This window comes from Telmatherina bonti (genome assembly GCF_933228915.1).
Source record: "Telmatherina bonti genome assembly, chromosome: 7".
In the NCBI taxonomy this organism is placed as follows: Eukaryota; Metazoa; Chordata; class Actinopteri; order Atheriniformes; family Telmatherinidae; genus Telmatherina; species Telmatherina bonti.
This window is the reverse complement of record NC_136625.1, coordinates 11,099,952-11,112,922: the sequence shown is the minus strand read 5'-3', so window position 1 is coordinate 11,112,922 and position 12,971 is coordinate 11,099,952. Positions and strand designations below refer to the sequence as shown.

Here is a 12,971-nt window from a genome sequence, read left to right as displayed (position 1 = left end):
ATATGGGCAAAGAGGTGGAGCTGAGAGGGGAGCTGTGAGCGTCATGGTGGATGATTGACCTCGAGCGAACTCCAAGCTTTCTGTAGCTAAAAGCAAACCGAGCTAACTCGGAGCTAACAGGAGCTAACCAGCTAACGGAGGTAAGCGGGCTAAAGCTAAGTCACGTTGTTAACTCCAGTCAGCCACGGTTGTTCTACATTCTTCTTACTTAAAGTCGGAGATTGGTACCTGTCAATCAAAAGGACACACCCCTAAATATGCCGAACTTCGAGATTGAATTACTTTAAAACGGGCGAGTTAGAAAAAAATTCACTCCTCCCACAGTTGTCATGAAGGTAAACCTGACCTAGAAACTGAAAATGGATTTTTGTACCAGGCTGTAAACATGTTTATTTCTGGTAGGAAGTTGGTCTTTTTAACATGGGAGTCTGTGGGGATTTGCTCTGTTTTGGAGCCCCTAGTGGATGAGGGGGGAACTGCAGTTTTATGCACTTCCGCATAGGCTTCACTTTTAACCGTCGGAGGTTGCCGTCTGGTTGCAACTCATCTTCACTCCACTGTTAGCTCCAACTCTACTTGGAAACAAGAAGATTGACACTTCCATCACCGGTTTTTTGTGCATCAGAGAGCAGAAATTTTTCCACAACGGTCTACTTTTTTGATCACAGGCAGTGTTTGGTGTTCAAAACCAGTCACTCACTGAAAGTGTTTCAGTCATTTTTCATGGTTTAGTTTCAGGTTTGTTTCGTCTTCTGAAGCATTTTCTTCTTCTTCAAAAAAGATGGATGTGAAGGTACACCCATACAGAATCTAACACAGGGATAGTACTGCGCCGCCATCCTTTCTCCTCAGGGAAGTCACTGTCAGCGTGGTTGTTCCAGCTCCCAACGCTGCGGCGGTTCTGTTGGCGGCTGTCTCAGATGACTCTGTAACACTGCGGCTGACTCAGAGGACAATTTCTAAATGAAGTTACTGCAGGAGGATGCTGGGATATTGTTTCATCTTGTTCTCTTTTTCGGCGGGTGATAAATCTTCTGCCTCTAAAACAAGAAGGATGACTTTTTACTTTAGAAACGCCATCTTTTCTTTTGGTTGGAATGAATCCTCTGAGCGAGACACCTGAAAGGTGCGACGCTTTGAAATGTGGAAGGATGCATCACTTCCTGCTTAGGATGATAAAAAATGTGTTACTTGTTTTCTGTCAGAACTTGTGGGTGTGATTATTTGAAGCGTGGGAATATAGATTTGTCACCAGCTGAGATTTAGTTCCAACCTTATATCATACATCGAGCACAGCACGGTTTTATGACAAAGCTCAATCTACTGATTTTTCTAACTTTTCTTTAGTTTATTTCCTGTTAGATATTGCACATAGTTCACAGATACACTTCTCATTTTAAAACTTATAATATTAATCTTTTTTTTTTTTTCACACCGGTCACCGTTAGTTTGCTGGTTTAAAGTCAACATGGGGTCATCAAACGGCTCCCAGCATAATCAAACAACCAACTTCAATTCTGCTGAGTCATCGTTTCAATGCTCAAGAAACTTGCATTCAGAGGAGTCATAAATCCAACACTTTGACTTTATTTCTATTCTGTGTGGATTTTCTGTCATCCAGCATCTTTTTTTTTTTTGTTTGAAATGTGTTTGAAATGAGCTTCCACCTCGCCTTCAAAATGCTTCTCCTTCTCTGATTGGTTAACAGCTTCAGGCTTATTAGAGGTTGGGGTGTCCTGGTTTAGTGTTTTTGTGTGGTCTTTAGTTCTGGTTTTCTGTTTTATTTGGTAGTTTTTCTCCCTTGTGTATTTGGTTTAGCTTCCTATTCGTTAGTTCCCCGAGTTTAATTTCGTCCTTTCAACCCACCCGCGTCTGGCCATGTTTTCTGTGTATACTTCCTGGTTTTAGTTTTCATTCGCTGGTTCATTGTGTGTAGCACTTCCACATTGTTTTTCAGTATGTTAAAGACGATTCTCTGCATTTTTCTCTGTATTTGGGTCCACATCTGTCATGTTTCCTTCGAAAAAAGAGGACTCAAGCTGCGAACGGTCAGAAAGGTAAAGGATTTATTCACAAACTGTCTACAGTTAGGAACTCAGAGGTAAAGATCGACGACGATCTGGTAACTGCCAAGATGGAGTGAACTGCTTATATAATGGTGGTGATGAGGAACAGGCGTGCTTCTTATTAGGTGCAGCTGCAGGTGGAGAGGGAGGAGAAACAGAGTCACAAACAGGGAAGCTTGAGAAGCCGAAGGGAACCGTCACATGACAACATCTCCACAAACCAGAACATGCAGACACATTCTTACTCAAAGAGTGGTCAAGATTGCTTAAATGTCACCGACCCACTCGCTGTTTTGTGGGTTTTTGGGACTTGTGAGTTGTTTACCAACCTGGTCAGGATGTTTTTATTTCCTAGATTTACCATTCATACCACAGGGTGCATTCACACCAGGCTAGAGGAAGGAGAAAATTCAGCTCACTGATTGGCCTGGGCTGAAAATGGAAATCCTTTTTTGTTGTGCATTTTCTGTCAGAGCGTTTTAACTGAATATGCAGCTTCTGGTAATTCTCCGCCTGGTGAACCTAGAATTATTTACTTTTGAGACAACAATTCAATTTATTAGTCTGGTTTGGACCATGATGGAGTGAACACGGTTTCTTAGACATTTTACATCATTTTATGGTAAAATTTTTGCTTAAAATCCTGTTGAACACAATCTGATACTTTTCTTGTGCAGATACCAGAAAGCAGCAGATTACACTATAATAATTGTAACATTACCTGTGGTAATAAATAGTAAATATCCCCCAAAAAATATTTTTTGTTACATTTTGTTAAAATAAAGAAAATGGACTTCTCTTCCCATTTTGTAGGTAGGGCCTTAAAGCTTAAGCTACAGTCCTGTTACTAAAAAAGTCTCCACTTCGTTTTTTTTGTTTTGTTTCCCAGCTTCCAGTCGGGTGGTTTTCTCCTTCGACGTTGGTAACGGCCCGCTGGAGGTATTTGTAGAATCAATCCCGCTCAATGACAACCGTTGGCATCGAGTCCGAGCCGAGCGCAACGTCAAGGAGGCTTTGCTTCAACTGGACGAACTTCCTGTCGCCAGGCAGGAGGCTCCCGCTGACGGTCACTTCCACCTGCAGCTCAACAGCCAGCTCTTCATCGGTGAGGCTGTGTTGCATTTGTTGGCAGCTTTTATGTCTTAATCCTTTATATCTTACAAGATAGACTACATCTTATGTACGGTTTATTTTCTCTAACTTGATGTCCTCAAGGGACCCAGAAGTTCATTTCTGTGTTTCTGTCTTTGTTCTCTCTGAAGTCAGTTCACGCACAGAATCTAAACCTTTAAGTCTATTTTCCTCTCGGTCCCTGCAGTGTAACTCTCTGTCTCCCACGTACCTTGACATCAGATGTCACTTTATGAAATGCTGCACTGTACGGGGTTATTTCTGGTACCTGAAGGGTTTGGAGCAGAACAGTTCACCTTCATGGTCGTTTGTTTTTGCCATCTGTGCCAGAGTGAAGTCAGTCCTCACTATGTTTAATTTGCTTAAAAGTGTGTGCAAGCTGCGGGTCATGGTTTGATGTAAAACTAAACAGGCTTATGAGTAAAATTTACTTGTTAGATGTTTACTTAATTGGGAATTGTTGGGGGTATATTTAGGCAAGTAAATGTCTCAAGTTTCATTATGTTCCTCTTTCAGTGGGCATAATGCTAAAGGTTTGCTTATGACTTGTCTCACCTGTCGAAATGAGTGAGAAGATCATACTGAAGCGCAGCAGTTTAACTAAACTGACTACGACTGGTTTACATGGCCGTGTCGACAGGCTGAACGTGAAAACATGAGACCAGACTGTAACTTAAAGAGCATGCACACTTCTAGCAAGTACGGTGTCTGTTATACCTCACACAGCATAAACACAAATCATTTCAGCAGAATGATCTACATCATCTATTCATCAGTCCTTCCATGGAGGACTCAGAGTGCCTGTTGGGGTATGAGAGTGTGTGAATGGCACGTAATGTAAAGCGCTTTGGGTGGTCGACATGACTGGAAAAGAACTAAATAAGTACAAGTCCATTTACCATTTCAGTGGGCATAATATCAAAGGTTTGCTTATGACTTGTCCCATCTATTAACCAGTCCTTCCATGGCGTGGATGTATTTGGCTGTGCTAAAAGGTAGATCTTTGTTCCTCCTGTCCTAAAGTGTGGGATGAGAGATGAGGAGGGGGATCCGTTCTCTGGGCTTCAACTCCTTAAACCTGCATTTCTATGTTCATGTTGCAAATTACAAAGCCTGATTCCTTCAAAGAAATATCTAAATGCAATGATTTAGAGGGTTAAATGGCTTCTTCGATGATAACATCCTCATTTTCTATCAGCTTTTTAAAAAACAGATGTAAAAATAAAACCGGACAGAAGCTGAAGAACCTAAAAGTGTTTCTGTTTTACTTGTACAGCACACGTCACACAAGACATTACAAAGTGCCGCGCTGACTCCGCCCACTAGTCAGAGATTTGCTAATGAGCTCCCGTGCTCCACAGAAGCAGCCCAAAAGATAGCTCAGGTTTTAGGATTTTGGGGAAAAAAAACCTTCATAATCACAATTTGAACACAACTGAGAACATTTTTAAAAGCTCAAAAGAACGATTGAAGTCAGTCTTTAACCAGTAAAAGAATTTATGGTGGTGCAAAGAAAGCATTAAAAAGTAGTAAAAGGCAGCAAAATCAAAATAAAATGAATTTTAAATATTAAAAGCAAGAAAATAAATGTTTGATTTAAAAGTCTCTACATTTGGGGGAGGATTCATCTGCTGGTAGTTTGTTCCACAGCATGACAACTACATGCTGCTTTTTAGAGCTTTTATTTCCTGCCTCAGTGATATTTTTCCCTCTCAAGCCGAAGGACCCGTCGCGAGACGTTTCAGAGGACAGTAAGCTGAAGAAACTTTCAAGAGCAAAGGTTGTCGTGGACACTGTTGCTTCAGTATTTTTATTCTCATGTCATGAGTTTCAATGCCTTTTGTCGTCATTTCAAATGTCAGTCTTTTCTGAGACTGTGACACACAGAGCAGATTTAAGGGATTCATCATTCATTTATCATAAAAAGTTGATTATATACACATGATGACAGCTGTCCTTCTATGCTACAGTGTAAAATGTGAAATGACTGATGGAGGATCCCATCTCTCTGAGCTCTGCTCTGCTTTCTCTGTTGTGTCTGAATGGCACCATTATGAAACATTTTCTTTCATGTTACTGGTGACAGACTACTTATTTCACACGTCTGACTTTTTGCTTTTCTCTGTGAAAGTAACTTCACAAATGAACTCCAATACAAACAGAAAACAATGAACGTGGTGGAGAAGCAACGCTGGCTCTAATTAATTTCCCTTTGGGCATTAATAAAGTAATTTTCATTTCATTTTATTTGTAAAATAAAAATTGATATAAAAATGATAAACTGTGGGAGGATCAAATTTACTAAATTGGAAAATTTGCATGAATAGCAGTGCAGATTTCAAAAGCCACTTCTCTTTGTGATCTAGAAAAATGCATTAGTTCACAAACACAAATGCCACTTTCATGATTTGTAATTCATTTTTTATCAACAGATGTGCAAATTAGCAGCGCTAATTAAAACATCAACACAAACAACACTTGTTTTTTGTCATATAAATTATTGTTGCTTTAAGCCTTTGAGCCCTGTGCTTATTTTTAGGCTTCTGCCTGATAGTTGCATACCCATTATGAAATAAGCATATCTCTGTAACCACAAAGGCTATTTACATATTCGCAGTATACACTTGTGAGTTGTCTAAATATCAGGATACGTAATACTGGGGAAGAATAAATAAAAACGAAACGTAGAATAAATAAAAAAAATGTCAGACTTGCCTAAAAAACACCTTCAGGATTAATATCAAAATCTCTGGAATGATGCAGCTTTATCTCTAAACTTCTACAAAAACATAGTCATCTCTGTAAACTTTCTGCAAAGATGAACGCTGATAAAGCAAAGTAGAACATATTAGAGATGTTTTATTACAGACAGTTTAAGTGAAGTTTACAAAATGTCAATTTTAGCTCAAATTCCCAAATTGGGGTACCTCAGCTCATAAAGCAAAATAACCCTGATTACCTCATAGTGTGTTAAATTATTTAAACTGTTGTTTGACATGGAGACAAACACACTTTCTCCTGCATTCTCACATGTTAGGTTATGTTCCAGCTAAACAGCATTCAAATGTCTCAGTAACTGCATTTGCATGACACCTATAATTACACAAAAACTAAATACAGTCATTTAAAAAACGCTAATGGAAACACCTACATTTTGAAAAAAAGACTGAACTATCATGAGAAATGTTTTTAGGCTCTTATGAGGCGGTTTTTCAGACGTTTTGATGTAGAAGCATATTGCAAATGTGTAATGAAAACCCTTCTTTCACATTTACGTGTCCCCGGACGTGACGTAGGGCATCATGACCTGTTTATTTCTGGTAAAGTTGTTGCGAATTTTAGAGTTTTGCAAAAGAAAATGAGAGAAAAATACTTCACAAAAAACGCTGCAAATTCTCCGCAAGTACAAAAACCCCAAAATAACTCCACGTGACTACTTTGTATTAGCAGCAATTCTTGTAAAATATCATCAGGTTGACAAGCTTTTGCGAGAACGGAGGCTTAAGCGCTAAACCCTGTTCAATGCAAATCACAATTGTTGTTTGTCAAAACTTAAAAACATCCATTTATTTTATGAGAACATTGTAATAAAAACACAGCCACTGCTCAGGACCATGAACGGAGTCAGATAACTATTAATGACTCAGAACCTCAGGTCAGATCAGGTGTATGCTTGTTTATTGTTGCTCATTTGGAACCAAACACGAAAACAACCAAACACAAAAACAACATTCAACTCAGTGGAGAAAAGATGCAGATTTAGATGCAGATTTAGCCACCGGCTCATTTCTAACTGCAGTTACAAGGCAAGTTAACAAATACATCCAATTAAATTACTATTAAACAAGCAACATCCTCTTTCAATAAAACTCATAACTATAAAAACTCAGTTAATAAACCGAGTCCCCTCATTAACTTCTTATCTAATTCATAGACAGTAAAACTGAATGCTTGTAAAGTAATATTGAAATAACATGACGGCACCTACAATACTCATTCATAAACACTGACTGCTGTTTGTTTAAATTCAAGGTACCCAGAAGTTTATCCTCCCCCTGCTCAGTGCTTTAAGAGGAACAAAATAAGTGGTGGTACTCCCTTAATGACTTGCTGTCAGCTTGTCATGCAAATATGGGACAAAAATGTGGCTGATACTTATATGTAGATCTATAAATTGATCTGTAGATTAATAGTTTTATAGCACAGCAAGTTCTAAATCAAATCTGCATTTGCCAAATTCAAAGTGCCATGGAGACACTTTTATGAACTTCAAGCCTCATTGCTGGACATTAAAAATAACACTGAAAAGTAAATACATAAACTTAAAAGTTCATTAACCCTTTCATGCATGAAGTAATAACACAATGCAACATTTTTTTCACATTTTTGTAAAAAAACAAAACAAAACAAAAAAAAAAACACTGAAGTGGTTTATTTACGAAAATATCCTCCTCATACATGAATATGCAAGAAAAAAAGCTTTTAAATAGGTGTCCACTACAGGGCCACTATGCATGAAAGGGTTAAAAACAACAAAAGTTCTACATTTAGACGTATTTAGCTTATTACCAGACTAATTTAACAGTGTATTACTATTACACTTTTCCTCTGAGAAATATGTTTTTCCCAGCATCAGGCCTGGTCCATGCAACTTAGCAATATGATCTTATCTTTAATCTAGAAATAATCTTCAAATCTCAACATACTGACCAGCCATACACTTAGTTTGCAGCATCTGACCTTCATTGTCTGGTGTAGTAAATGACTGTTAAGTAGTACTACTGTCATCACTCAACTCTGCTCTAGTTTGTAACATTTCAGCCGCGATAGTTTTTTTTCTCTGCCTTTCCTCTCATCCAAAGCACGTCCACTTCAATGCAAACACAAAAGCAAGTGAACAACGTGACGTGCGGCGTGACATTGTGGGCTACAGCAAGCTTTGTGCGTCTAAACCGGTCTTAACATTTCTTCGACTTTTTAAAAGAAGTTTTACTTAAAATCAACATATATAAGTTGTAATATGTGGTGAACACGTAGAAGGGTACACTGATTGCTGAAGAAAGCCGGTAAAAGTCCCGGTATGCACTATACGCTGTAAAAAGTAGTCCCGGTATGCACTATACGCTGTAAAAAGTAGTCCCGGTGTGCACTATACACTGTAAAAGTAGTCCCGGTGTGCACTATACACTGTAAAAAGTAGTCCCGGTATGCACTATACGCTGTAAAAAGTAGTCCCGGTGTGCACTATACACTGTAAAAGTAGTCCCGGTATGCACTATACGCTGTAAAAAGTAGTCCCGGTGTGCACTATACACTGTAAAAAGTAGTCCCGGTGTGCACCATACACTGTAAAAAGTAGTCCCGGTGTGCACTATACGCTGTAAAAAGTAGTCCCGGTGTGCACTATACACTGTAAAAGTAGTCCCGGTATGCACTATACACTGTAAAAGTAGTCCCGGTATGCACTATACGCTGTAAAAAGTAGTCCCGGTGTGCACTATACGCTGTAAAAAGTAGTCCCGGTGTGCACTATACGCCGTAAAAAGTAGTCCCGGTGTGCACTACGCTGCAAATAAGTCCCGGTATGCAAAGGGATAGAATTTAAAAGTGCCAGTACTGCGTACCGCTGCGCACCGGCCCACTTAAAACACTGCTCCCCCTTAAACGCTTGAAAGAAAGAAGCAGATCATGTTATCACTGCTCTCTAGAGGTGGCTACTCCTGGTCAAGAAAGTAAACGTCCTGTCCGGCAGCTGTTCCGACCCGTCACCAAATGAGCTGAATTTAATGAGCAGAGTTTATTTGCCAGGAAAACGAGCCTGTTAGTGAAAACATCTGTTCTAAATGTACAGGTAGATCCAAAAACATGGCAGGACTTTTACTTTCTGGACCAGGAATTGCCACCTCTGCTATTCTCTGTATCTGCATTTGCAGCCACAGAAACCACAGCAGACTGAGAAGAAATGAAGCAACAAACCGGGCAAGACATGTTGATTTGTAAAGCACATTTCCTGTACAGGACTTGGGTGCTTTACGTAAAACAATAAAGCAAAACACTTGGTGCAGGGAGATACTATGAAACTAACCTGAAAAAAAAAAAAAAAAACATTTAATGAAAAACCCAAACAGTTAGAATAAAATAAGATAATAGAACCATCATTTAAAGCAGCAGTTTCATCAGACCTGCGGGTTTCTGGGACTTTGTTCCACATGTGAGGAGAATAAAACCTGAACACCACCTCCATGTTTAGTTCTGACCCTGAAAGTAGACCTGACCCTGATGACCTGATCTGGTTGGTTCATAAGGAATCAGAAGATCCTGAATGTATTTTCTACATAAACCAGAGGTGCCCAAGTCCAGTTCTCAAGAGCTACTATCCTCCACCTTTCAGATGCATCCCTTCTCCAACACACCTGAATTAAAAGGCTGAATTCCCTCATTTGCATTTCATTCAGCTCTGCAAAGGTCTGGTAAGGAGCCATCCATTTGATACGGCTGTGCTGGAGAAGGGTTGCATCTAAAAGTTGCATGTTGGTAGATCTCATGGACCGGACTTAGACTCGCCTACCCTAAACCAGTCAGTCAACTTTTTGATAGATTTGTAGCCATTGTAAAGATCTGAGACCTGGAGTTATATTGATTCACTTTGCTGATCTTAGGGTGCATTCACATCAGGACAGTCCGCTAGACTTGGTCCAGTTGAAGCCGGGTGTATCCATGTGGCTACAGATCACATTTGCATTTGACTCAAAAGCCACAGTCCTGCATGTGTTTGGAGTTTCCCTGCTGCAACACACCTGACGCACATCAGAATCAATGTTGTGCATGGTTTGATGTAAAGGTCTGCACAAGTCTGATAAATACCCATTGATTTGAGTCCGAGACCTGCGTTGGTGGGCAGATCGAGGGCACATTCACATCAGCCTTTTTTATTCAAATCCTAGCTTGTCTGCTTGGATGTGAACGCGCCAAATGAATTCTGATTCGGATCAAAGAAGCGGACTCGATTCACCTACAAATGCAGGTCCCATTCCGTTTCAAGTGGACCAAATACAGGAAGCAGACTACAAAACAAAGTCACTTCCTACATTTGATGTAGCATTGCATTCTGGGTAAATACATAGCGATGGTGTTAAGGGTCCTCTGCCTTGTCTGTTGTTCATACTGCGTCCATTTTTGCAGTGTATTCCTGGAGTATATGTACTTAAGACAAAATAAAAAACCCAAAACAAAGACAGTTTCCTGCTCCATGTTTAGCTCAAAAGAGAAGGAAATTTACAGTAACCAATTACCCTACCATACATGTTCCTAACATGCATGTCTTTGGACAGTGGGAGGAAGCCAGAGTACCCAGAAAGAACCCACACATACACAGAAAAGGTGTCCAAACCTCACCCCAGCCAAGAACTGAACCAGCAACCTTCTTGCTGTGAGTAAGTGGTTAGCACTGTGCCACCATGCAGTCCACCAGTCTTGTTTTTTCTTTTGCTAAAGACTAGTGCAGCGCCACCTTTGGTGGAAATGGGGATATATTATTGTAAAGGTTTGCCGCGTTTTACCAAAGTGCAGCGTGAACACAGTCTCTGTCTGCATGGATACACCCCTTACAACTGAGCCGGGTCCCCAATCGGACTGAGTCTAGCGGACTATCCTGATGTGAATGCACCCTTTACGTGCTGCTGAAGTTCAGGTCTAAGTCCAGGACTACTTCCACATTTCTGACTTGGTAGCTGGTTTTTAACCACCAACTATTGTTTCAGTCATGTCTTCATTTAAATGAAGAAAGCTGTAATCTGTAAGTAGATCAATGCATTTGATAAGGGATTAATAAGGGATTGTAAACCTCTTTTAACTGCTTTGCTAGGCTTTATTTATCTTAAACATTAATAGGAAAACATATTGATATTGCCACATGCTTTTAGGTTTGCAGTGTTAAACTTATTGTTGTGAATGGGCCATATCTAGTGAATAGTACCTGTGTGTTTTATGCAGTAATTTGCTTGTTAAAGGATCTAAAATTATATAATGATTATAATAATTATCATATCACCAAAAATGTAAGTACATACAGAAGATGATGCATTTATCTACTTACATTTGTGTTAAAAATGTTTCACTCTTGTGCTAAACCTCAGTGAAAAAAGAACATTTTTCCTCAGACATGCTCATATAATAAGCTAAATATGGCTGTCTGATTGTACCAAAGAGAATTAAAGTTGGATTTGTACGATAAAGAGAATCTCCTGCAGTGTTTTTTTGTTTCCAAAATCAGAACAGTTACCCGGCCTGGTCTCCTACATTAAACTGCTGAACTGTTTCCTGGCGTGAAGCCACCAGCTGCTCAGCACTGCTGAATCTGAAAATGCTGAGGCGGCACTTCCTGACCTCCAAACAATGATCGCATTCAATAAATAAGCATGCAGCAGGGAGCTGCGATTAAGCACCGGGTGGGATGTGATTTCTGGAAGCGACAGTCGTTAAATACTCCCAACGATTCTAAACCTGAAGTTATTCGTCAGCCAGTCGTGTAATTAACCACCTACAAACTTCATCAATACAGCAGCCTTGTTTACTTCAGCTTCATCAGTTCAGTTTTAATGCCCGGCTCAGCCTGATGGATCTGCAGGACGAGACAAAGAAAAAAAAATCCATCTTTTTATCTTCAGGTCACATCAACCTGCGAATATGTGGTTATTTCATGACATTTCATAAGTAAACAGGTGAACGAATGAACTAATCAGCACTGATGAAATGAGAAGACGGCAGCAGAAGCAGGAAAATTGAGATGAATAATGATTTGATGATTGTCTTTCAGCAAGAGACGGTTACAAATAGGTGTAGGAAAAAATCAGTAAACTCAGAACGTGGTTAATGGAAGCTGAGGAACAGTCACACTGTCTGACTGGCGAGCAACACCACAGCTGTTAACGGGCACCAAACGCCGTGCTTGTAGCCTGAACGGGCCAATATGTCATTTAATTGCAAATGAAACATCCCATGAATATTTACACACTGTCACGTCATCTCTGAACAACCCACTGCTCTGTCTGCTCAATAATAGAAAACATCCACACAGATCTCACTTTTGTTATCTCTACAATAATCAGCTCCTTGAAACAAAACAAATGGTGCGAATATGTGTCCATATGTATTAAATTAAACAAGATTATGTTCTATTTTTACTATAAGCGCCTGGATGCTTCCAGAGCAGATGTTTTTCTGCTTGCTTTTCTCATCTCTGCTGCTTTCATTAGTTGTAATTGGGGCTAATTTAGGAAAATATTTAAGGGTTCTCTCCTAATGAAGCATCAGTATTTGATCATAAATATGACATTTAAAACTGGATATGTAAAATGTCAAACTAAATGTTTCATGACATCAGCTGCAACATAGAATCTTAACATCTGTGTGTGGTAAATAAATCGTAATTATGGCTTTCATAAGGAAACATGGCTGTTAAATGTAAAATATTCATTAAATCCTCTGCTTCTATATTGGGAAACGAGGCCTCGACAAGTTGTCGCTATCCATTATGGCAGCAGGCTGGTCTACACAACATCAGACCGGACTTCCTCCGCTCAACTGTTGCACCGGTCTCGAGTGGGTTTGCGGTCCTTCTGCGCCTGAAAGCACGTTCAGTTTTCAGAACCTGTCCAAGACATTTTAGTGGATGCACACTCACAGACTCATTAGATTGGTGGGCATCTGAACTATGAAGAGACGTTCTGAGAAAAAGTCTGAAACCACCATTTATTTTATATGTGTTGCCATGAA

At 39.7% G+C, this 12,971-nt stretch overlaps 1 protein-coding gene across 1 annotated transcript in view; it reads left to right on the top strand.

The window, feature by feature from the left end:
- Positions 1-12,971, top strand: part of LOC306758030 (contactin-associated protein-like 4) — a gene marked incomplete at both ends in the record, with an annotated part of 189,104 nt that overhangs the window by 141,688 nt on the left and 34,445 nt on the right. The window contains one exon of the mRNA XM_079243245.1: positions 2,956-3,171. Within this exon, the coding sequence (XP_079099371.1) occupies positions 2,956-3,171 (216 nt within the window). The remainder of the gene's footprint in view (positions 1-2,955; positions 3,172-12,971) is intronic.